Source organism: Bubalus kerabau, chromosome 4, assembly GCF_029407905.1.
Source record: "Bubalus kerabau isolate K-KA32 ecotype Philippines breed swamp buffalo chromosome 4, PCC_UOA_SB_1v2, whole genome shotgun sequence".
Lineage (NCBI taxonomy): Eukaryota > Metazoa > Chordata > Mammalia > Artiodactyla > Bovidae > Bubalus > Bubalus kerabau.
The window spans coordinates 26,559,551-26,585,132 of NC_073627.1; the positions used below are offsets into that span (position 1 = coordinate 26,559,551).

A 25,582-nucleotide genomic window follows, 5' to 3' on the forward strand; every position below is an offset into this window, starting at 1 on the left:
CCTGAAGCCTCAAGTGGCTACAGGGGCATAAGTTCCCTCGTTAAATGACACAGAAAAGTTACCTTTCAGATTTAGACAGATGCTGCACCTTGGAGAAGGGGCATTTCTGATTTTAATCTTCCATAGTCAGCATGTTCCGTGTTAAGAAATAATTATCCTGACATGATAAAAGAGGGACTTTATCCAGGACTATTGCAATGGGTACATTACACTAAAGGAGAGAGATTGAACTAGACTCCAAATACAATAAGGACAAGTGAATGGAAAATTACTAAGAAAAGACATCAAGGTGAGGGGATTGTTGCTAAACCTACTTACAGGATTCTTGCTGAAGACAGGCCAGGGTTTCATCAGATATCAAAAAGTGGGGGAATTTTCTCTAAACTGACTTAGCAGGAACTCTTGCTGAGTTTATTCTTAACCCAATTAGCAAGAGCACTACTTTGACAGAGTTAACATTAAAGAATAATTTCTTCCTAGAGGGGAAATGATGAACCACAAACTAGGGCACCCAGGGAGATTACTGGGTCTCTCTGGGCAGATGGGAGGCATCATTAAATGCCAAAGGCATTCTCATCTGTAAGACTCTTAGTGAAGTATTTTGTGGAGGCAGGAGAAAAATGAAGATGATCTTTCATTGGCCCTTCAAATGCATGGAGCTTTCTCATTCAAAACTGAACGAATTTTTTTTTTTTTTTTAAAGTAAATGTCTCGTCTTAGGGGAAGAAATAAGCTCCTTCGGATGTGATTGCTGCTCCAGAACACACAAGGTGACGGAAAACTCTGGAACCCATGCACCTGAGCACTACAAGTCCCGTAAAGCACCGCGGTGAGGGCGGGACTTGCTGACCGTTATGACGTGATGGGCGGGGTCAGATAGGACAGCTCGTCCCTGGGTTTTAGCCCCGCCTCTGTTCCCCTCTGTGCCCTGTTGCTGTAGCGCTGACGCTGACTGCAGCCCCTGGTGAGTCTCTGGCGCGAAGGCGGGCAATTAGGGACAGTTGGGCCCTTAGGTTCAACGACTTCACACTTTCAGTACTGAGAAAGGGCCATGGGCGGGCGGGTGTGCGGTTGGTTTCGGTTTTCACCTCCTTTCATCTTTCTAGGGTGACCCGTAAGTGGGAGTGACGTCATGGGCCCCCTGGAGCCTCTCCGCGGCCGTTGGAGGGTTGAGGGCAGTTTTCTGCCGAGGAGGGCAGGGCTTCAGTGCCCGGGGCCGCGTGGGCGGTCCCTGGGACAGAAGGAATTCCTCTGACCCGAGTGAGGGTCTTGAAGTCAAGGCGTCATGCCCCCCTCGCCGGCCGAGGTCGTGCTGGCTCCTTAACTCCCGTGCTTGACGTCATCGTCATCGCGGTCGGCTTGGTGGCAGAAGCGGGACCCTGCCCAATGACCCTAGGCAAGTTACTTTCCCTTTGGGTCTCAGTTTCCCCTACCTGATCACTGAACCCCCCTTCGTTCAGTTGTCTTTTGTAATTGGAGGAGATGTTCTAGACAGCTGAGAAGAGAGAGCAGCTGGAGTGCAGTGACCTGCTTCTTTACCATCGATCTCCTGTAGTCCTTCTCCCCCAACACTCCCCCCAATTTAGTTCGGGGGCTCATGTTTCCACTTTTATTTATTGAGTTCAACCCTCCTGGACATTTAAACTTTTTTCTATCCCTCGGATTCTTTGCTTCTGATGTAAGCCAACAAGTAGCCATGGTTGGAGTGGAGTAGAATAATATAAAAGCTATATAACAGCTACACTACTGCAAAAGGAGAAGGCAGTGGCACCCCACTCCAGTACTCTTGCCTGGAAAATCCCATGGACGGAGGAGCCTGGTGGGCTGCAATCCATGGGGTCGCTAAGAGTCAGACACAATTTCACTTTCACTTTTCACTTTGATGCATTGGAGAAGGAAATGGCAACCCACTCCAGTGTTCTTGCTTGGAGAATCCAAGGGATGGGGGAGCCTGGTGGGCTGCCATCTATGGGGTCGCACAGAGTCGGACACGACTGAAGCGATTTAGCAGCAGCAGCAGCAACTGCAAAAACCTTTAAAAGCAAAAGACTTTAATACAGTAGGCCTTTGTAGATTATGTAGATAATTAAGGACTATCCTTAATGATTAAGGAATATCCAGGTGACTCACTTTCACAGATGCTTTCAGAGGGCCTCTATCTGAAAGTCTACCCTTTTGCAGAAATGACACGTGTGGAGTGGAAAGGACTCTGAGAAGGGTAGTAAGAGTTACACAACACTAACATATCCTGCAGACTTTGGAGTCAGAGTACAAATAGGGCTCTTCAAAATTTTTGACTGTGCTTATTAGTATAATACCATGCTTCCTCATTTTCTTATATGAAGACAGTTAAACTCTGTCTTCGCTTCCTTTTTTATTCACTTGGGATCATCATTATAGCCGGAAAGTTTCTTAGAGATGTTTTTGCCTGATCCATGCATTTTTACAGATGAGGAAACTGAGGTTTAAAAAGTAGTGTGACTTGGCCAAGATCTCAGAGCTAGTTAGTGGCAGAACTAATGGACCCAGGTCCCTTGGCTCCTAGCTTAGTTCCCTTTCTGCTACATATCACTGTCACTACCCTCGTCACTTCAAGGGTTAGCATAATCACCCTCTTCACAGAAAAAGTATAAAATCTTAGTAAAGTAAAATGAAAGAAAATGGAGATTGAGTACACAGCTTTGAGCTTTTTGCAGTTTCTTCTGGTTGCTCAGAACTGTTTCTCTGTTTTTCCTTAGTACTTTTGGCACAGTGATGTGGTATATGGGATAAAGGCTGCTTAGAATAAGCTGGGTAACGAATCCAAACAATTATTAGTGAATTAGGTATTAAAAGTCTCCTGGGGGTATAAAATTTACTTAAGTCACTCAAAGATTTTAGGTAAGGAACTAGAATGAACTTGGACAATTTGGATTAGAGCAAGTGGCTGTAATAATCTGAGGACCAGTGGCTATGTATCTTTTCTTTTGCTCCCCATCTCAGGGCCATCTACACATCCATAATAGCTATTGTCAGTGTTCTCTAAAGGGTAGTTTTGTGGAAGCATCTCTTCCAGGGCCAGGGGGAATGGGATTCAAATCAGTTCATCCATTTTGCTAATTGCTAATAGTTTAGAAAGTTAAGTAAGCAGAAGGAAGAAGGAATTGGGTTGAATGTGTGTTTTGTTTTTAACGATTCCCAAATGAAGAATTGATTAGCATTTCTCTCTGGGCTTCGGATGCATTTGCTTTCTGTGAACTAATCCAGGGAAACTTATCTATAGTCTTCATTTCTCATGAAACATGTGCCCACTGGTATAAAAGGCTAACATAAAAATGTTGAACATTTGTGTGGTAGAATTTTAGTTTTTTTTTTAAAATAAAGTTATTCTTCCCAATTTAGCATAATGAGGAAAATTCTTTGGGAAAATTGGTAAGATGATTTGGTTGAATATTTGGATTGTTAGAACCTAATCAGAAAGTTTAAAACATTTTTTAATTTTTCTGCTAAAAAGTGTTATCAGTGTAGTTTACAGATTCATTCAGAAAGAGCAGGAGTAGAACTGGCTTTTTTGTTCCTTTTCTTCAGGAGAATATAAGAGAATCTGTGCCCTCATGGAACAGTCCTAGGAGACATGTATTAATCTTGAGATGCTCATTAGATGAAAATGTGTCAGGTTTTCTTAGAAGCCAGGAGCCAGTTCAGGAGACTCATTTTAAAATACATTGCCTTCCTCCTCTGAGGACCTTAATCATTTCAGAAACTGAGATTAAAAAAAAAGTAACTATGTCAGAGTTCCATCTATTGGCCTTGAAATCAAAAGGCTTGCTCCTTGGAATAAAAGCTATAGCAAACCTAGACAACATATTAAAAATCAGAGACATCATTTTGTTGACAAAGGTTCGTATAGTCAAAGCTATGATTTTTCCAGTAGTCATGTATGGATGTGAGAGTTGGACCATAAAGAAGGGTTAGCGCCAAAAAACTGATACTTTCAAATTGTGGTGCTGGAGAAGACCCTTGAGAGTTGAGTCCCTTGGACTTCAAGGAGATCAAACCAGTCAATCCTAAAGGAAAGCAATGCTGAATATTCATTGGAAAGACTGATACTGAAGCTGAAGCTCCAATACTTTGGCCACCTGATGCAAAGAGCCAACTCACTGGAAAAGATGACACTGGGAAAGATTGAGGGCAGGAGGAGAAGGGGGCGACAGAGGATGAGTTGGTTGGATGGCATCACTGACTCAGTGGACATGAGTTTGAGCAAACTCTGGGAGATAGTGAAGGACAGGGAAGCCTGGTGTGCTGTAGTCCATGGGGTCACAAAGAGTCAGACACGACTTAGTGATTGAACAACAACAAAGATTCCATTGGCTGTACACTCAAGCCTCAGAGCTTGAGCTCTGTCATGCCATTTTGTGTACATATGCTGTCATTTCTTCAGTGTTCTGAGCTCACTTACAGATTGATTGTTTTATAGTAAAGAGAGACAGTACCAAACTCCCCTACCCTTGACTGGTCCTGCCTTTCAGAGTAGCATGCATTTGCAAAACAGCATGCCAGAGTTTGAGTGTGTGGAAGGCAGGTAATGGAGTGTGAATTTTATGGGTCCTTAAGGAAATCAAATCTGTGCCTTTTATTTTTTTGGCACCACGCCACTTGAACCAGCTCTGCCCGCTGAACCAGCTATACCGAGAACTGACATAACACTTGGAGATTTTCATCTCTTTACCCTACTTTTTTTTAATTTTTTTGGCCACATTGTGTGGCCTGTAGGATCTCCGTTCCCCAACCGGAGACTGAATCCCGGCCGTAGCAGTGAAAGCCCAGAATCCTAACCACTTTGCCACCAGCAACTTGCTCCTCACCCTATTTTAGAAAAGAGAAAACTGAGAAACAGCAGCTTCTCCAAAGACACCAAACAAATTAGGAGCAGGGCTAAAGACAAGAATTAGCGCCACCATCATACACACCATTGTTTACCTACAAAGTTCCTTCCTTTCACTTTTTGATGAATTGCATGCATATCTTATTCATTCATTTATTCTGTGAGTACTTAGTAATTACTATGGGCTAGCATTAGTGTTGTATTTACAGTTATCATAGTGTTATGAAGGAAAAGAACAGACAGTATGATGGTACTTAGGTTAATTGAGAGACGGGGCCCAAAGTCACTCTTACCTGAGGTATTGATCATTATCCATGGTAAAGCACAGATCAAGTCACATGCTCGGATAAATGGTGCTCCAAGCTTAGGACCCAAGGGCTATGCTGGCCTCAGTGGACTGAAGACCACTAGGAAAGACAGGGGTCTGCAAGCTGAAAAATCTCCCTATACATTCTCCTGCAGCATTCATCAGATCAGCAGGCCACAGCTTATCAGGAAGAACAAGTACTGGCCTAGACTAGAATGTGTCCTGTCCTTTCCTTAGAAAAACTGATCTGAGTTTTGACACTGAGGATGTGGCCAAACTGTGTCACAAACCCCAGAAAGCCAATACATTTCTTAGCAGTTCAGTCCCAAGAACAGACAGTTGAGTACCTCAAAGTCCTCTTGCCTTCTCTGTGAAAAAATTTATTTCTGGGGGAGCTGGAAGAGAAGGCCTGTTTGCTTAGAGTTCAAAATAAAACCAGGAAATAAGTGGGTGGGGCAGAGCCAGAAGAGCTACTGTGTTTTTTGGTTATTGTACTTACTCCTTTTTAAGTTGTGTTTGCATGTGTGTGTATACAATCTTCCAGCATGTTCTAGCAGCTGAATCTGTAAGGTATTATGCCGTTTTTGCATATGTACAGCTCTTTCTTCATCTGCTGTGTAGAGCTGCAGTATTGTTCTCATTTCCCAGTACAGCTGAGGGTTGAGTAACATGGACTCACTAAATGTTAGACCAAAGAGGCATTTAGAACACAGGACATGTGACTTTTGAAGGGCAGGAAGTATCAGGTCCTGACAGTTCTAAAGACTTTGTTTCTTTTAAGTATTGTTTCTTTCTCTTCAGTAGTTCCCCACCCTTGATCACTACTCTTGCCTGGAAAATCCCATGGAAGGAGGAGCCTGGAAGGCTACAGTCCATGGGGTCGCTGAGGGTCAGACAGGACTGAGCGACTTCACTTTCACTTTTCACTTTCATGCATTGGAGAAGGAAATGGCAACCCACTCCAGCGTTCTTTTTTTTTTTTTTTTTTAATGATTTTAAATAGTTTTGTTTATTTTGGGTTGTGCTGGATCTTCTTTGCTGCAGGGGCTTTTCTCTAGTTGCGGTGGCTCCTCCTGTTGCAGAGCACAGGCTCTAGGGGCACTGGCTTCAGTAGTTGCGTCTCCCAGGCTTTAGAGCACAGGCTCAGTAGTACTCAGAGGCTCATGGGCTTAGTTGCTCTGCTGCATGTGGGATCTTCCCGGACTAGGGATCGAACCCGTGTCTCCAGCATTAGCCAGCAGATTCTTTACCACTGAGCCAGGGAAGCCCTCCAGTGTTCTTGCCTTGAGAATCCCAGGGACAGGGGACCCTGGTGGGCTGCCGTCTGTGGGGTCCCACAGAGTCGGACATGACTGAAGCGACTTAGCAGCAGCAGCATGACCTCGAAAAGTGAAATCAGCTTACTGTCTCCATTTTGTAGAGATCCAAACTTGCTTGCTGTCCTCCAAACATGGACTGCATTTTTCTGTTTCTTTGCTTTTTGCATGCTGTTACATTCATGTGAAGTTTCCTCACCCCCAAACACACTTGTCAAAACCCTAATCTTCTTTGAGGACTTACCCAGGATTCCACTCACTGCTCAAAGCTTTTCTTTATTTTCCTAACCAGTTTCATCTCTCTCCCTCTTTTGAACCCAGGAGCATTTTGCATGTATTTATCCATTTGGCAGTCACTTAAATTCTCATCTAACCTCCATATCGGATTGTGACCCTTTGGAGGGCAAAGACTGTATGCCAGAAAAGAGAAAAAAAAAAAAAAAACCCCACAAAAGTAATAATCACATCTGTTAAGCCCTCTCTTTATGCAGACTTTGTCCAAGTACTTTATTCTGTCACTCAGCATGACTTTAGCAGCTTCCCAGTTGCCTCAGTGATAAAGAATCTGCCTGCCAAGCAGGAGACACAGGTTCCATTCCCTGGAGAGGAAAGTGGCAACCCACTCCAGTATGCTTGCCTGGGAAATCCCACGGACAGAGAAGCTTGACAGGCTACAGTTCATGGCATCGCAAAGAGTTAGACATAACTCAGCAATTAAACATGCCTTTACTTTGTGTGAATTGCCTACTCTATGACAGGTACTAATTTAAGGACTAGTCACTGTCTACCTAGTTTTATTGTGTTTCACAGATACTTTTGACATTTTTTACCAAATTGAAAGTTTGTGGCAACCATATCTTAGGGAAGTCTGTTGGTGCCATTTTTCTATCTGCATTTGCTTACTCGTGTCTCATTTTGATAATTCTTGCAATATTTCAGACTTTTTCATTATTTTTATATTTATCACAGTGATCTGTGATCAGTCATTTTTGATGTTGCTTTTGGCACTTTTTAACAATAAAATATTTTTAATTAAGGTATGTACATTGTTTTTTTAGACATAATGTTACTGAGCACTTAATAGATTATAATGTAAACAGAATTTTTATATGTACCAGGAAACCAAAAAAAATTGTGTGACTCACTTTTATTCAGTATGTGCTTTATTGAGATGGTCTGGAACTGAACCTGCAATATCTTCAAGGTATACCTATATTTCAGTTAATGCTCATACATGCACACAAAGAATGAGGTAGATGTTATCAGCCCCATTTTACAGATGAGGAACCATGCGCAGAGTCCAGTTAAATAAATTACCCAAGGGCATGCATTTTATAGGTGGTGAAGCTGGAATTTGAACTCCAGCATTTTGGTTTCTGAACCTGTGCTTGTCACCACTGCATGTCAGATAATCTTCTCTTATGCCTGTCTTTCTGCACTCATTCCCAGCCCCTAGCAGAGTGCTTTATTATTAAGGAGGATCTGATAATTACAGGATGGATGGAATTGAATAGAGAAACTGAAATCTAGAGAGACTGACATTCCAAAAGTCACAGGGCTTGTTGGGATAAAAAATCTAGAATCTAAGTCTTATAGTTCCCAGCTCAGGGCATTTACCTCTAGGCTGCCTTACTTAAGGCATTTAGAAGAAAGGGAGAAAATTAGCTATGAGCAGAGGATAAGGATATAATGAGGATGGTGGTGCCTGTGGTGAAGAGGTCAAAGATAGTCTCAGAAAATTCTTAGAGCATAGGAAGTTGTGAATGCAAAGTGGCTCATATTGAAACAGAAAGCAAGTTGTGTGACCTCAATACTTGTCATACTTTTGCTTTTCCTGACTTGCCCTGAACGGAATGTTCCCTGGGTGAGAGCCCAGAAATTTCTGCCATTTCAGACAACCCTTTTGAGCCTTATTCTATCCCATATCTCTTAACAGGACCCCTACCATGGAAGAGACAGTAGACGATCCCCCCACCTCAGCTGTCCTGCTGGACCACTGTCATTTCTCTCAGGTCATCTTTAACAGTGTGGAGAAGTTCTACATCCCTGGGGGGGACATCACGTGCTACTACACCCTCACCCAGCATTTCATTCCCCGTCGAAAGGATTGGATTGGCATCTTTAGAGTAAGTGTTAATTTAGTACCAAATGATTAGGAACCAGAGGTGAATCTTAGTTACTTGAGTGTGTGTCTGTCTCTGTATTATAAGCATGTTGCGTATATGTGTGACCAATGTTAAAATCCTGAACTAAGCTCCCTAGCACTTCCCCCTTCACACATCAACAGTGCTATAGGACTCAAATTTTAATTTCAGTCTTAAGCTAAAATAAGATAGCAAATCATACAGTCCCCAAGTTTTATTACACTTTCAAAGACCGAATGTAAATGTTTTAAATTAATATTCATCTATGACCTGACTAGGGTGGATGGCCTCTTATATAGTTTCTGTGAATTAATGTCACTTGCTTACTTAGTACAGTGTTTAATTTTTTTTAATATGAGTATTACCAATCTGGAAAGGATGTTGAAAAGTTAATACCCTGTATCCAAGAAGTTTGTTCCTGAATAAGTGTGTCTTGCTTCTTTGTGAAGATTTCTAAGAACAGAAAGTTTATGAGCTCCTTTGGTTTCCTCTTCCAGTGTCTAATCACCATGTCAGTTCAAGTACAGAAATGGTACTTTTTTATTATAGTCAATTTATTCTCTACTTTCCCTTCTTTCCCACCATGTCTCTCTCTATCTCTAACATTCCCCCTGCCACAGACACATATATTCACTCATTTACTCACATACCATAATGACAAATTGTCCTATTTCCAGAGACAGGAGATAAAGGTCAAACATACATTATTTACACTGCAGAGTTCCAGCATCAGCGACCTTTGTTTTGACACCTCAGTATGTCATGTGCTTGTTTGCCAACACTGTTCATCCTGAAATCAGACATCATTCTTGACTGTAGTATGTAGGAGCTGGTGCTAATTCACACCCCTCACCAAATTCCTTCTCTTAATTGTTTGGAATTTCAAGCTAAGTGAAAGAGTGATGGAAGCTGGAGGTAACAAGGCAGTGTTTAGAGGTGGGGATAGTGGACAAGCAGAGGGACACTGGCGAATATCATGACAGCTCCTCCTGAGACTGCAGAACATTGACTCATTAGACTAAAGGTGTCCTAACAGAAACCTGACCCAGCAGGGTGTTTTCTGTCTTGGAAAGAAGATGGCAACTGTTTTTTTTCTTCCCCATATGTATCTAAGCTGTCCAGTAGAACTTTCTATGACTAACACTGACAAGCAGAATTTCTAGGAAGGAGCTATACTGGCTGCTTTGATGTCCAGTATAGTAAGCTCTCGCCACATGTGGCTAATGGCACTTAAAATGTAGTTAGTGTGACTGAGTAACTAAATTTTAAGTTTTATTTAATTTTAATTTAAGTAGCTTTATATGCTTTAAATTAAGTAGCTTCAGTATGCTAACTAGTGGCTAGCATATTGAACAGTACAGGTATATATAATTGAAAAAAAGAATGATTAAAAATTACTTACAGCTTCTCAGAGGTAATCTAACTTTTTTTTTTCCATTTTGCTCAGGCTGATTGTTTACAATTCCCAAGCCTTAGCAACTTCCAGCAAGGATGTCACTCTAAACCAAATGAAAGGATTATACTTTTTAAAAACAAATATTTAAAAGCATTGTTTGTATTTTTTTTTAGATCCTATTTTTTGGCTGTGCCACTCAGTTTGCAGGGATCCTAATTCCTTGACCAGGGATTGAACCCAGGCCCTGACAATGAAAGTGCTGAGTCCTAACCACCAGACCACCCGGGAATTCCCTAAAAGCTATTGATTTGCCACCTACGCTAAAGCCTGAAGGACTTCCTTCATAGCTCAGTCAGTAAATCATCTACCTGCAATGCAGGAAACCTGGGTTCAGTTCCTGGGTCGGGAAGATCCCCTGGAGAAGGAAATGGCAACCCACTCCAGTATTCTGGCCTGGAGAATCCCATGGACAGAGGAGCCTGACAAGCTACAGTCTACAGGATCACAAGAGTCGGACACGACTTAGCATCTAAACTGCCGATCACCACCAGTAAAGCCTGAAAGAAAATTTTAAGACTAATAAAGAGAGAACACAAACTTTTTGAGAACATATGATGTGCTAGGTCTTTGATGGGGTTTTCTTTCCTTCTTTCTTTTTTTTTCTAGTGTGTGTGTATGGGTATGTGTTTTCTAATTTAATCCTCACAGCACAGCAGCCCCCTGAGGTAAGCAGTTTTATTACTTGTGCACCGATGAATAAAATGAATATTCTCAAGATGGTGATTTTCCCAAGGTCTCCCCGTTTGGAGACCTTTGTTTGACTCCCAAGCCTCTGCTTTTCTTCCTTTATTCTGCTGAATTCCTTTGAACAACAGATAGTAAATTAGAGAATTAAGGGCTGAATGTAAAGTTTTGTTCTTCCTTTGTTGTTGTTCACTCATCCAGCTGTGTCCGACTCTGCAACCCCATGGACTAAAGCACAGCAGGGCTCCCTGTCCCGCATCATCTCCCAGATTTTGCCCAAGTTCATTTTCATTGCATCAGTGATGCCATCCAACCATCTCATCCTCTGATGCCCTCTTCTCCTTCTGCCCTCAATCTTTCCCAGCATCAGGGACTTTTCCAATGAGTCGTATGTTCACATCAGATGACCAAAATACTGGAGCTTCAGCTTCAGCATCAGTCCTGCCAGTGACTATTCAGGGTTGATCTCCCTTAAGATTGACTGATTTGATCTCCTTGCTGTCCAAGGGACTTTCAGGAATCTTCTCAGGTACCACAGTTCGAAGGCAGCAATTCTTTGGTGTTCTTCCTTCTTTATGATCCAGCTCTCACAACCATACGTGACCACTGGGAAGACCATAGCCTTGACTATACCAACCTTTGTCAGCAGAGTAACATCTCTGCTTTTCAATGCTTGTCCTTCCTAGCTCACTTCTAAAATGTTCCTGGTGTTCTTGCAGTGTAGTCTTAATCCTACTCCTCAGCTCCTCATCTGCCCTAACACCACTGGTTCCTGGCATCCAAGGGGCCCTCAACAAAATGTTTCTGCATGTGCAGCATGCTCCATCTTCTCCATAGAGTGAAAGCTACCACCAGTGATAAAAGCTAAAGTGGTTGGGAGTCAGGTTTTCTTCCTTCAACATAGAGCCCTGTGCTCCATACTCTCCTTTACCTGGGCTCTTATGCCATGTTCCATGGTCATACCACAAAAGGCAGGCTGGGACGAGGACTCCTGAGATGGAGGAGCCAAGGACAGAAAGCTCAGGTGACTGGAAGTTGCGTCCTTGTTCCAAGGCAGTAGTAATTCTTAGGCCTTCCCAAATGATATTTTAGTCACAGTGCATTAAGAAGCTCCAGGATGTGAATGAAGACTCCATAAAATTCCTGCTTCCTGTTCCTCCGCAGGCTGCAGTGGCTCAGAGGTGCTCACAGCAATGGGGTGTGTATTAATGAGACACTAAAACATGCCCCAGTATGTTCTGATGAGCTTATAGCCTTTTCAACCATGCTCTGATTCCCTACTATATAAAAATAGAATTTATTTTTAGTTTCTTCTCTTCCCCCTGGGCTCAGGCAGAGTCAAAATATGGCAATAAATGTCATTTTTGCTTCTTATTTGCTGAGTGTTCACCCCTTAAAGACACAATGACTCTCTCTCTGTTCTCTGGTATGCTCTTATCTTCCAGATATGATTTGAGCATCTTTTACCCCTTTTCACACTTAGTGAGAATATTTCCCACTTAGCCAGCTTTCTGCTCTGAGGCAAATTTTACAGTATCCTTATATCTTATGACTTACCACATTTCATCCCTGGAAGAGGCCTTTATGACTACCAGATTATTTTTTTTATCACCAAAAAATCTTCAATAAACATATATTAAGAAAAACTCTGGAGCAAGAAAATCATACAAACTGGACTTCGTTATCTGGTGCCTCCTAATCTAAGAACTCTCTTACCCATCCAGCCCCAACACACACATTATTTTAAAAAGCCATTTTTAAAGGCAGTGATGTAACCAGGCTGGTATAGGTGACAAGACTTAATTGGACACAGGAGAGGACAAACCAATAGAGAGGGCAGATCAGAAGTGCTTCTTGATTAAGAAGTTCCAAGTATACCATTGTAAGAAGATAGCACAATCAAAGCTCACAATCCCACAACTTTTTTCCCCAGTCATTCTCAGAACTGTATCTGACTTGGAGATACAATATTTGGCACTCTTATCCTGGGTATTGAGTGGCCAGTTTTTGTTTCCTTCTAAGGTGAATAATTTATGAGTAACTGGTATATGTGCATGCATACCAATTTTTAATTGTATATGTAGTTATCATAAGTCAAAAAGATTTGATCCATTGTGGGTAGATCTTATGATGAAGAACTTATTCTACTATAATTTTAAAATAACGAAAGGAGCATTTTCAGAAGACAGAGCCTAAATCTGAGCACTTTCAGATGCTGAACGAGAGCCTCTTGTCATTGCAGGTTGGATGGAAGACAACCCGCGAGTACTACACCTTCATGTGGGTTACTTTGCCCGTTGACTTAAACAGTGAATCAGCCAAACAGCAGGAAGTCCAATTCAAAGGTGAGAAAAATGCTAGATCAAAGGTATTAAAAACAGCAACCAAAACTCATTAATTCTCTTGAGCTAGAGCCTTCTGGGGTAGATAAAAGACTTCTAGACTTTTAGTTTTCTGAATAGACCTTGAGTGAGTAAAAGTCGCTCAGTTGTGTCAGACTCTTTGCGACCCCATAGACTATACAGTCCATGGAATTCTCCAGGCCAGAATACTGGAGTGGGTAGGCTTTCGCTTGTCCAGGGGATCTTCCCAATTCAGGGATCAAACCCAGGTCTCCCGCATTGCAGGCGGATTCTTTACCAGCTGAGCTATCAGGGAAGCCCAAAGTGAAGTCACTCAGTCGTATCTGACTCTTTGCGACCCCGTGGACTATAGCCCACCAGGCTCCTCCCTCCATGGAATTCTCCAGGCGAGAATACTGGAGTGGGTTGCCATTTCCTTCTTCAGGGGATCTTCCCAACCCAGGGATCAAACCTGGGTCTCCCACATTGCAGGCAGATGCTTTAACCTCTAAGCCACCAGGGAAGCAATATTTTGGGTTAAAAATCATGTTCTATTTCCAGCTTACTACCTGCCCAAGGATGATGAGTATTACCAGTTCTGCTATGTGGATCAGGATGGGGTGGTCCGGGGAGCAAGTATCCCTTTCCAGTTCCGTCCAGAAAATGAAGAGGACATCCTGGTTGTTACCACTCAGGTCTGTAAGCATCTCATCTCAGTCCCTTCCTGCCATTAAGAGTAGCAATTCCAGGGTAGGGTAGAATTTTAGTCAGTAAGCCTTTATTGAATGTCTAACAGATGCTGTTGTGAAATTTTTACACAGTCCCATTCAAACCCATCAGAAGGGAATGACTTCAGAATGTTAATAAGAATCATAACAATAAGTGATTTCTCCTTTCTCTAAAGCTTCTGTAACTCACTTGGCATTCAGTTATTCCCTTAACTTTCCCAGGTACTTAATTTTTGTCCTGTGTACATCTTATCACTATGGTAAATTTTATAAGCTCCTTTGAGGAGAGACACAGTAGATATTCTTGTTTGTATAATATCTTTCAGTTAGATTCATTTACTTACTTAGTTATTTAACAGACATCTAGTTCCATCCAGCACTCTGGTGGACTAGGGATGTAATGAAGAATCTGTTAAAACCCTATTCCTGTCTCACAGAACTGAGTCTGATAGGAGAAATAAAGTATTTGCATGAAAAAAAAAATTACAGTCTTCTGTCATTCCCCCTTGTAAGTTTTTGTGGCTTAATTTTCTTTGTCTTTTCTTTCTTGGTAATGGCAGGCTCAGTGCTTATGGTAGACACATTTCTCTTCCTCCTTCCCTACCTACTTAGGGGTTGCTTCCACTTGGGGTACACAGATGTCACTACAGTGAGTGGGGATCAATTAGACCCTCACCATCCCAGCATATGTGAATTTCATGTCAGCAGGACTTGAATATCCATTGAGCTATAAAAAGCCAAATACGTGTTTATGGAATGTTGTTTTGTAGGGTGAGGTGGAAGAAATTGAGCAGCACAACAAGGAGCTTTGCAAGGAAAACCGGGAGCTGAAGGACAGCTGTGTCAGCCTCCAGAAGCAAAACTCAGACATGCAGGCCACGCTCCAAAAGAAGCAGGTGTGTGTGCTTGTTAAATGTGAGTGGGGGTGATGGCTCCTGTCCAGCACCCACTTTTTCGTATGATCTGATTCTGTTATACTAGTATCTGGCACAGATTTTAGTATATTAGATGTTTCTTTTTTATTGTTTATGTATTGAAATGATATTTTAGATACACTAAATACATATACTATTAATAAAATAATTTCATGTCTCTTTTTGCTTTTTTAATGTGACTGCTAAATTTTTAAAATTATATATATAATGACTTTCCTGAATTTATTGGACAGCACTTTTCTAGGAAAAAAGAAATTTTATTTTGTCCACTGCTGTGTCTGCAGTGCCAGAACAGGGTCTGGTGTGTAGAGGCACTCATTAAATATTTGTGTAATGAGTTAATGGGCAAATATAAGCTCCACTAGAAGAGAAATTGAGGTAGATGTATTTTTTCCTTTCTTTTTTTTAATTTGAAGTATAGTTGATTTACAGTGTTGTATTAGTTTCAAATGTATAGCAAAGTAATTTAATTATGCATATATGTATCTGTTTTTAAGATTCTTTTCCCTTATAGTTTATTATAAATATTGAATATAGTTCCCTGTGCTATATACCAGAGAAGTCAGTGGCAACCCACTCCAGTACTCTTGCCTGGAAAATCCCACGGACGGAGGAGCCTGGTAGGCTGCAGTCCATGGGGTCACTAAGGGTCAAGCACGACTGAGCAACTTCACTTTCACTTTTCACTTTCATGCATTGGAGAAGGAAATGGCAACATACTCCAGTATTCTTGCCTGAAGAATCCCAGGGACAGAGGAGCCTGGTAGGCTGCCGTCTATGGGGTCGCACAGAGTCAGACACGACTGAAGCGACTTAGCAGCAGCAGCAGTACTATATACATAGGCCCTTATTGGTTATCTGTTTTATATATAGTAGTCTATATATGTTAATCCCAAACTCTTAAGATAAATGTATTTTTCCATTTTTATGGAAAGAACATATTAAGAACATTTTAATATGAAAATCCTTTTACTTGGATATTTCATTCACTGCTGTGTGTATATGTTTGACATGTTATAAGTGCTCAATAAATATTTGTTGGCTGCCTGAGATACTAAACACTACCTTAGAAATGGTCAGTCCCTTTGGCATTTCAATCTACAGGAGGAGCTGGAAACCCTGAAGAGCATCAATAAGAAGTTGGAACAGACAATGAAAGAACAGAAGGACTGTTGGGAGATAGAGCTGCTTCAGTGAGTCTGACTCTTGAATGGGAGGAACTGCTGTATTATAAACACTCTTAGGCAAGGTCAAATTAGATTTCTAGAATTTGTTAGTGCAGTCTTCCTATTAAGGACAATGATAGGTATGATTCTCCCTCTTTGACTCATGAGCTCTTTGAGTCTGGGTTAGAGAATTAGAATCAAAATGGTAAAGACACATGACCTGAATTCAGGTTATTAGTTTTAAGTAGTGAACACTTGCAGTTTGAGGTCAGGAAGCCAGAACGGGACTGAAGAAGAGACTAGTGGATTGAAACATGTAAAATATCATGTATGAAACGAGTTGCCAGTCCAGGTTCGATGCACGATACTGGATGCTTGGGGCTGGTGCACTGGGATGACCCAGAGGGATGGTATGGGGAGGGAGGAGGGTGGAGGGTTCAGGATGGGGAACACATGTATACCTGTGGCGGATTCATTTTGATGTTTGGCAAAACTAATACAATTATGTAAAGTTTAAAAATAAAATAAAATTTAAAAAAAAAAGAATGTAAAATCAAAAAAAAAGAATAACTCTGCAGGCTTAGGGCCAAGGCAGCCTTAAATCATTTATGGTCTGGGGTAGCTCAACTAGAATCAGCATATTTTTCATTTAGTCATCTCTTACCTCCACAGACTGAAAGAACAAAACCAGAAGATGTCCTCAGAAAATGAGAAGATGGGAGTCAGAGTGGATCAGCTTCAGGTAGGTTATGCCAAACCTTTGCCAAAGTAGATTTTCTTAGCCTCACCACCACTCCACTCTGGTGATCCAGAAAGTTGCAGTGCATTATAGTGGGTGCCTTATGGTGGACTTCTCAGAGCATCAGATTGAAATTTCAGAGTGTGTATTTTCCATTCTTGACCGCCACCCTCCCCCAATATCCTTTCTAATTTTTTTCTTTTAGCTACAAAATCTTTTCCAGCAAAATCTTACTAAAAAGACTGGATAAGCGGGTAGAAGCAGAACTGCTCTCATTTTTAGGAGGCTGTGCCTTAGGGGCTTTAAAGGGTAGTTTGTCAAGTTTTACTCGATTGAGTCTTAGATTCTTAGGTTTAAGGTGCTGTGCTTAGTTGCTCAGTCGTGTCTGACTCTTTGCGACCCGATGGACTGAAGTCCACCAAGCTCCTCTGTCCACGGGGATTCTCCAGGCGAGAATACTGGAGTGGGTAGCCTTTCCCTTCTCTAGTAGGTGTAAGGTAGAGCTGAAGAACACAGAAGTTGATAGGGATAGTTGGAATTGCTAGGGAAAGCGCATCTTTTTATGTTACTGTACGTTTAAAAGCATTGTTCCTGTTTAGGTTTCCTTCTTTTATATCTTGATTGTGTTCACTACTTTTGCTTTAGGCTCAGCTGTCAAATCAAGGGAGAGAAATGGAGAAGCTTGTTCAGGGAGTTCAAGATAAGACAGAGCAGCTGGAGCACCTGAAAGAGGAAAATGGCCAGCTTTTTCTCAGTTTAACTGAACAGGTAGAGTCATGAAAGAAAATAATATTTTTTGACCTTTGTGAAAAAATACATGCATTGTTCTTTCTTGTATATGTGGGTATCAGAGGCTCTGGGAAAGGTCTCAGGGGAAGCCATCTAAAATGAGGCATCTCACGGCTTTTCTCAGAAGCTAATAAGAGAAGATTTGCTTTTCCCTCTCTCACTCATTAGCTTAGCAGGCCCTTCCCCAGTGCATGCACACTTGTGCTTATGCATGTGTGTGTGTGTTTTCCCAGCAGTGGTACTCATAACCTGTTTTTCTGCAGAGGGAGCACCAGAAGAAGCTTGAGCAGACAGTGGAGGAGATGAAGCAGAAAGAAACTACTGCAGTGAAGAAACAACAGGAGTTAACGGCATGTCTGTCTTTGAATGGCTGTGTGGGAGGGTGCCTAAGGAAAGGAAAGGATAGGAGCTGTTTGCAGGTGATAGGGTAAATGACAGGTTAGAATAGCATCTACCGCTGGACTTCTTTCTCTGTACCCAAAAGGACAGAGAATCTGACCTTTACAAACTATTTAGGAGAGCTGGGCATTTCTAATGTGTGATGAGTGACAGAGGAATATTCTAAGTTAAACTTCATGGCAGGTTGTAGTAAACAGAGCCTTGGGTAAGGAATCACACAGAATAACCCCTGTCCTCTTTTTAAAGAGTTACTGTGGGGGCAGACATATTAATGATTATAAAATGAGCTTTAAATTAGAAAATATTATAGTAGTCAAATTTTGTTATAATTAATATTAATATAATGTTAGCAATTGTCATACATTATTCTAAGCTATGGAACACAGTGATGAAAGCCTAATTGACTAATAATTTCCTGTAATATATTGTTATAGAAGAGACCTTGTGGTGATAACAAGTGCTAGAAATTCCATTTTCTGAACTGTTGTAAGGACCTGAGAAATCCTGATGTGTGGAGAATATCTAGTTATTGGGAATGTAACTCATATCATGCATGCATCATTCATTCAGTCAGTCATTATCCAATCAATGATTGAGTACCTACTAAACACATTACTGTGTATTTTAGCTTGATGTACTAAAGAATAGATTCAACAAAATTTGAAAATCAGCAACTCACAGATTAAGTATATTCCACAGAAATGTTTTATTTGTTCTAAATAGTGTTCTAAGTAAAAATTGATTTGCTTATCAACACTTAAAAATGGGAATATTTCCCATTTAAAAAAAAATGGTATTTCCAGCTTCCTGAAAAATCAGAGGCTCTGGCAACATTTGAGCTGACATACCTGTCCAGCAGTGGTGTCTGGAGCTGAGTAACTGCTGATCCTTCTGATGGGTCCTCCGTGTCCCACGTGGCTGAAGCCTCACTGTTTCATGGCATCCTGCTCCTTCATTCAATTATATTACTTGCCAGGCTCCTATTGGCACTTTTGAGTTTGTGACCTCTGATGTTGCACAGAAATTACTGTTGTTTGTAAATAATCTATAGCCATTCAAAGGTTTGGACCTCCTTGTGGCAGATATGGGTTTCCTTGGTTTTCATGGAATACTTTTCAAAACCCAAGGGGTCCCCAGCTGTCTGACAGCATTCTTTATTCCTCATGCATCCAAAAGGCCCCTAACTCTGAGGACTACGTGTCTTATGCTTCAGGAGCCTAGGAACAAGAAAACAGCAGTGGAGGAGCAGTTAGTACAAGAGGTGGAACGCCTAAAGGCAAAAGTAGAGGCCGGGAAAGCCTGTTTCTTAGAGAAGTACAAAGAGTGTCAACGTCTCCACAAACAGATCAGGCAACTCAGGGCTGCCACACGGGTAGGTGACAGAGATGTGGGGCCCAGGAAGCAAGGGGTATGAAGGTTTGTGGTTCCGGGACTAGGATTTTACACCCTTGTTAGGGAGAGAGATTTATCCTTCTGCTAAAAAGAGGAGGGATGGAGTATGCGGCCAGAAACCAGTCTGGGGATCCCTGGAAATAGAAGCCTCAGCTTAGCCATGGGTCTCAGGGAAGGTTTGTGTAACCATTGAGTGGGTTGCTGTGCGGACTCAGATAGACCTTTCTTATTTCTGCCTTTTGAGGAAGTGAAGCAGGACCAGAAGAGCCAGCAGGAGCCAATGGGGATGGGGAGCCAGGAGCCTCCAGTCAGCACTGTCATCGGGTAGCCCCCTCTGGCATTACTTCCTCAGGGTCGGCTAGAAGCGCACAGCATTTTGGGCACCAGCATTCAAATAAAAAATCTTGAAAAAAACCCCCACAACTAGTAAGATTAGCTTAAGTGTTTCTGTGAGGTATGCGCATGTGTACGTATGTAGGTAGGAGACGGGAAGCGCTGAAGCATGCCTATGACTTTTGGGTCCATGAAACTAGTCAGGTGAATCCATCGTACTGGAAAGCCCAAGACCCCAGTCTGGGTTCCTTGTAGCCTTGGATAAATGCCATCCAGGGTTCCTTCTTCCTCGTAACTTGAATCCACGTGCCTGTCCTCACACTGGGAGTCACAGCAGCCTAACTCAGTGCTTCACTGTGCATTCAGTGAGGTGTTCATTCAAGACAGAGATGATTGTTTCCATGGTTGGGTGGGGTTTCCTACCCCTCATTCTGATAAGTCAGTCTTGAGGTTCCCCCCAAGCTAACTCTCTCTTTGGTCACTTAACTCCCAGCTAAACCAAAAGAAACCGGCATCTTGATGCCAGCCCAAGCCTTCAGGCATTTTGTTAAGTCACTTTTCTGTAAGTCTGCATCCCCTCCATGGCACCACTCATCCCCATCCCTGATCCCTTCCCCCCCACCTCAGTCCCACCACTTTGGAAACCAGATCCTCTATTATCTTCTCGTATCCCATCTCAGATCCAGACTACAATATGTGATCCTAATGCTAATTTTTTTTTTGATAGGAGCAGAACATGGACCTGTCAAAAAGACTGAGTGAGAACATGATAATACATGATGTTCTACAGAGAGAGAAAGAGAAAATGGAAAAAGAAAATGATGTAAGTGTGTAAAAGAGTTTTAAAGGGAAGGAGCAGGATGACCTGGAGATGTGGTGATAACATAAAAAGTTAAAAGAGCTCTTTCTGGGACATTGGATGAAACAGTTTCCCTAAACAAAGAGTACATTTCATCTGGTTTCCTAATCTACCGCAAAACCTACTTTTTGTTCTGTAACTGAAACGTGTTTGGCATGGCAGTAGTCAACTTGAAAGGAACAGCCTTGATGAAGATCTAAGTTACTATTTTTGCTTTAAACTCCACAGCTATTGTAAGTATTGTATTTGGGGAATAATATCCTACGTCATTTTTATGCTATTTAGCCAAGGGACCCCTTTCTTTCCGCACAAAATTTTTCTTTTTCTCTGCTGCCAAACTAGGAACAGAAGTGGTGATCTGTACCAGTGCTGGACCCATGGTAGGCCCCCCTGAAATACTGTGCATTCACTCATTCATCAGTTCATTCATTCATCCAACCAGTATTTATTTTCTGCTCTGTGCTAAACACATTATTAATTGATTGACGATGATGGCAACAATTAAAAAGATTGAACTTGAAGTCATTCTCACACACTTGTTAGCATCAAAGAGCAGGTATCCATGCATTCTGGCTGCTCCTCTGATCTGTACCTCCAGCCGTTCTTCATCTCGCATTCCCTCCCTCTCCATGATGCTTCTGGGCCGTGCCTTCAGTCAGCCTCCTACCTTTGATTATATCATTTAAGCCAGTGTGCTTCAGTTTTGCAGAAGGACTTTGGGGTCTATTTCTGGTCCTGTCATTCTCATCCTCTTAATTTACTTAAGTACCTTGACTTTGAAATAGTCAATAACATGGGTGGGCCTTTGGGGAGGGGTGTGCAGAAGATGGGAAAGGAAGAATGCACACAACTTACAACAAGAAAAACATCTAATACTTGGAAGCTTTGTTAAGAACTATAGTAAAGCCCCCTTAAGATGTTAAGAAGTTTACTAATGTTCTTTTTTCTGAGAACTTTAAATGTCACCTGTCTCCCTTGCAGCTTGATTTCTTACATTCTTCCTTGCATTCCCTCCCTCCCTTCCTTCCTCCCTCTCACGCTGTTAGCATATCCATTTGATGGGATAAAACATGAAGAGGGGAAAATTACATCAGAAGAACATTCACAGTGTGTAAGAAAATTGTTCTAGGAAGGAGACTAAAAGAAGCATTCTGCTCTCAATAATGTACAACAGTTTTAGTCAATATAGCTCCTGCCGCCCTCATATATCCACACAGCTTCTATACCCTCTTCAGTTGGTATGTGTTTAAAGATTGTAAATTCCTCTTTGCATTGATTCTAAACAAAATCCAGTATATATTTAAATTCAGATATTAATACTTAGATTTTGGGACTTCCCTGGTGGTCCAGTAGTTAAGACCTTGCTTTCCAATGCAAGGGTTTCGGGTTCAATCCCTGGTTGGGGAGCTAAGATCCTACATGCCTCGTGGCCAGAAAAACAAAACAGAAGCAGTGTTGTAACAAATTCAATAAAGACTTTGGAAAAATTGTCCACATCAAAAAATCTTAAAAAAAAAAAAAAAGACCTTAGATCTTTGGAATATTGAGGCTGCTGCTTCCCCTTTTGAAGAATAACGGTTTATCACTTCTTGGACTTCTCTGGTGCCACACCGTTAATTGACAGCTACCTGTAATGAGCATCCGTGGCCAGTTCCTTGTGGCCATTCTTTGTTGTTGTCTTTCAACATATCTCTGTGAATACTCTATCCTTAGTATTTGAAGAGAGAGAACAACAGACTGCTGAGTTACATGGGTCTGGACTGCGACTCTTTATCATATCAAGTGCCCACTTCGAATCAAGGAGGTACAAGACAAGACCCAGGACTTGTCTTTGGAAACCCATATTCTGGTAAGAACTTTGCCATTCGAGCTGGGAAGCCCCTGCCTGCATCCCGTTCCCCCACTAAATTTTTTTTTATCTGAGATGCTAATTAAGACCAGCCTCATTGTTAAGACTTGCTGGGCAGAACCTGAGTATCCAACAGAAAGATTGCCAGGCAAGAAGTGTTAATTGAGAAATAAATCTGAATCTAGAAGTCGCAAATCAGATCATTCGCCTAGAGGCAGCAGACACAAATTGAGTCCCGTGGCTATATTCCAAATATATAAATCAGAGAAATGTCTCTGTGCAGAAGATATACACAGAGCCAAGGAAGCTAATTAAGATTTGGAAATGGAAGCACGAGAGGCGGGCTCTGCTGCCCAGGATGGGCGGTGAGGCAACCACCCCCATGGCCTGACCAGGGGTAGCAGGGGTGTGCTCCACAGAGACCTCCTGGGTGGTTTGGAGGACAGGAAATGGGGGGGGGGGTGCGGTGACAGCCAGTCTTGTCATTATGGACCTGGGGTCAGATGTCCTTGCCACACAGGGAACTTTCCTGCTTTTTTGTCTCCAAAAGCAACATGAGACCTCATTTGCTTTTTAGGGACAGTTTAAAGCAGTCATATTTTTTAACAGTTAAAATCACATCTTTGCAATAGACAGTGGTATGAGTTTATTTTTCCTTAAAACTATTTTTAAGCATTTCATTAAAGAAATGACTTCATGTGCATTTGGTCTTAAAATCTATTCTCAGACTATTTTCTTGTTAAATTGTTACTGTTTTCATTAAAATCTCATTTTCTCCACACTGAAAATAGGTTTATTGTTTTTGCTGATTATATAATGGCTACTGAAAATGCTACTTCATTATTTTTTCCTCTTTTCCCTCATTGACTTAGATCCCCTCTATCGAAATAGATGATATATATGAGAGCTAAAGAATCAAAGAGGAATGATGAGGGTTAAAGAAAACAGCTGCTAGCACACAGCTGGAGAATGCATTCTAGTGCATAGATACTTTTTCATTGAATGAAATCTTTTTTATTACCCTCAGGTATCCAAGAAAGTTCTGCCCCGAGCCTGGTAAGTATTTGATTCATGAGATTGCCCACATCAAAGCTTTGAGAAAATTTCCCTTCCTGCTCCATCCAGTTTAGGGGAGAACTATAGGGAGACTGTTTCATTGTGATAACTCCTAAGTCAGCAAGATCAATTTGGTCAGTGCCAAGAGCTAAGAGAGCCTCTTCGGATGGAGAGAGAAAAGCACAGTTTATCCATCATTGTTCTGTTCAAGATCTCTACCTGCAAGTTGAGTCTGGTAGCAGGACTGGGGAGGAAAGATGAACCAGGCAGGTAGCCAAACAAGGTATACCCAGTGCTTCCTTTCAATCCTGGGGTTAGAGAAAGCCCTAGTGAGTGTCTCCAAATGTGAATTTGCTCATTCATCTTCTGTTTCTTGATCACCTACCATCTGCCGAGCAGTATGCTAGGTGCTGAGGATACAGTAGAAAGCCAGACATGGTCTCTGCCATGTATACGTGGCATTTAGACTGACCTCTTTCTTCTTCCTCCCAGCTCTCCATCAAGAAATGCCCCACCTGCAAATCAGACTTTGCTGCTGATGTTTTTGATCACAACTTGGTCTTGGAGCAGCACCTGCAGACCCTTAGATTGAATTGTCCAATATGTAACAAGACCTTCCCAGCAAAAGAGAAGCAGATCTTTGAAGACCATGTGTTCTGCCACACTCTCTAAGTGTCCAGGCCTCCTGGATTTTATACAGTAGAACCTATCGCTTCTTCTATGAGTTATGACCTAAGATCCTGCCTAACCTCAGTTACTAGGAATTTGCTTAGTCCTGCTGCCCTATAGGTGGAGTCATGTCGATTATCTGAAGCGTAGTGTTAAGGGCTGTTACTCCCATCCTTGTGGGTTACAACCTTTTAAGTCACACAACTCCAGCTATGTCAGCCTCTCACTTAAAATGCCTATTCTTGTGAGGGTCTCGAGCATAAAGGCCCTGCCTGCGTAGGGCTGACCTGGCTCTTCACAGCCGGCCTGACTCAAGTGAGGAGTTTCCCAGGTGGTCCCACTGCCGTTCAAGGTCAGACCTTGAGTATGTTTGTACTTAGTCCTCACTCCTGACCCTGGGACTGGCAACTGATCTGGAATTGAGAATTTCTTCCTCCTTCTCAGGCCTAGCTCAAAATGGCATGGCAGAGAACCCAAACATCCAATTTGGATACCAAAGTTTTCTCACCTTGATTTCGCAGCTCCCAACAGAAGCATTCCTGAATCATGGACATGAAATATTATTTAAATCACAGAAAGTCTTCTTTCTCTTTGTATTATACCTCTGAATGGCATTTTTCTACTCTGGTTTTTCATGTGCACATAACTTTTATTGTTATAAGTCCTTTCTTAATGGTTAGTGGAACTTGTTAGAAACTGTATGGGTTTGCAACTTTCTGAGCAAGTGAGTTTGAAAAAGGATAAGTCAAAATAATGAGAATTATTGTTCATCACTTTAATACTAAAAATAAACTAGTCCTCTACTTCAGGGACTTTAGTAATTTAAAATAAACCTTGAGTTCATGTTTTTTTTATTTTAAGCTTATGGGGAAAGTGTAATCAAAAGGACTGTGGGAATTAGAGACCCCACCAAGGATTTCTCTTCACCTGTCTTAACTAGTTAATGAGAGTATCCTGGCCATTACCTTGAGGTGGAGACGGAGTTGAGGAAGCATGAGCTTGAGAAACCTGGAACCTTGACTCATTACTCTAACTTTATATGTATTTTTTAAAGAGTGTGGATTCTGGCACCTTTTGTGAACTAAGTTCAATTCCCTCCATCCAGACCTGCCTACTTGAACCAAAAGAAAGCAATTCCATTTTCTGTACCAGAGGGACTGAACAAATGGAAATAACCCCCAGGCAATCAAGCAGCTGGTCACTAGAAAGACTTTTACAGGAACTTTTGAATGATATGGAATAATGTTGTGAATCAGATTGAGCCAACTATAGCTCTGTTGTCCTTCTGAGGTTTTCCCTGGCATGACTGGAGTTGCACCTTAGACTAGCTATATTATCTTGGTCACAGCTCCTGGCCTTTATTTCTCCTTTGATAAAATGAAGATGAAACTATACTCCCCCCTCCTTCTCCTGTATCACCATATCAATAGGATGTCTCTTGGACTCATAAGTCTTTCCCCCTTCAGAATCAGATGTGACATTAAGACAAAGTCTAGAAGAGAAGTATAATAGAGAATAATGCGGTTTTTCTGGCATATACCCCTCCTCCCTG

The 25,582-nt window shown here is 41.7% G+C and overlaps 1 protein-coding gene across 5 annotated transcripts; it reads left to right on the forward strand.

Moving 5' to 3' along the window:
- Nucleotides 1-822: 822 nt before the first annotated feature.
- CALCOCO2 (calcium binding and coiled-coil domain 2) lies at nt 823-24,822 on the forward strand. 5 transcript variants are annotated; one of them, XM_055576113.1, is made up of 15 exons: nt 823-964; nt 8,427-8,616; nt 13,017-13,119; nt 13,678-13,811; nt 14,615-14,740; nt 15,337-15,399; nt 15,884-15,972; nt 16,618-16,687; nt 17,330-17,452; nt 17,737-17,823; nt 19,086-19,244; nt 20,325-20,420; nt 22,170-22,305; nt 23,333-23,361; nt 23,854-24,822. In XM_055576113.1, the coding sequence occupies exons 2-15, from the start codon at nt 8,437-8,439 to the stop codon at nt 24,031-24,033; spliced, it is 1,575 nt and encodes a 524-aa protein (XP_055432088.1). In that variant the 5' UTR covers nt 823-964; nt 8,427-8,436; the 3' UTR covers nt 24,034-24,822. The 5 variants fall into 5 exon arrangements, with proteins under 5 accessions (XP_055432088.1, XP_055432093.1, XP_055432090.1 ...); XM_055576115.1 differs by lacking the exon at nt 19,086-19,244 and having other exon boundaries at nt 824-964; XM_055576114.1 differs by lacking the exon at nt 15,337-15,399 and having other exon boundaries at nt 824-964.
- Nucleotides 24,823-25,582: the final 760 nt, after the last annotated feature.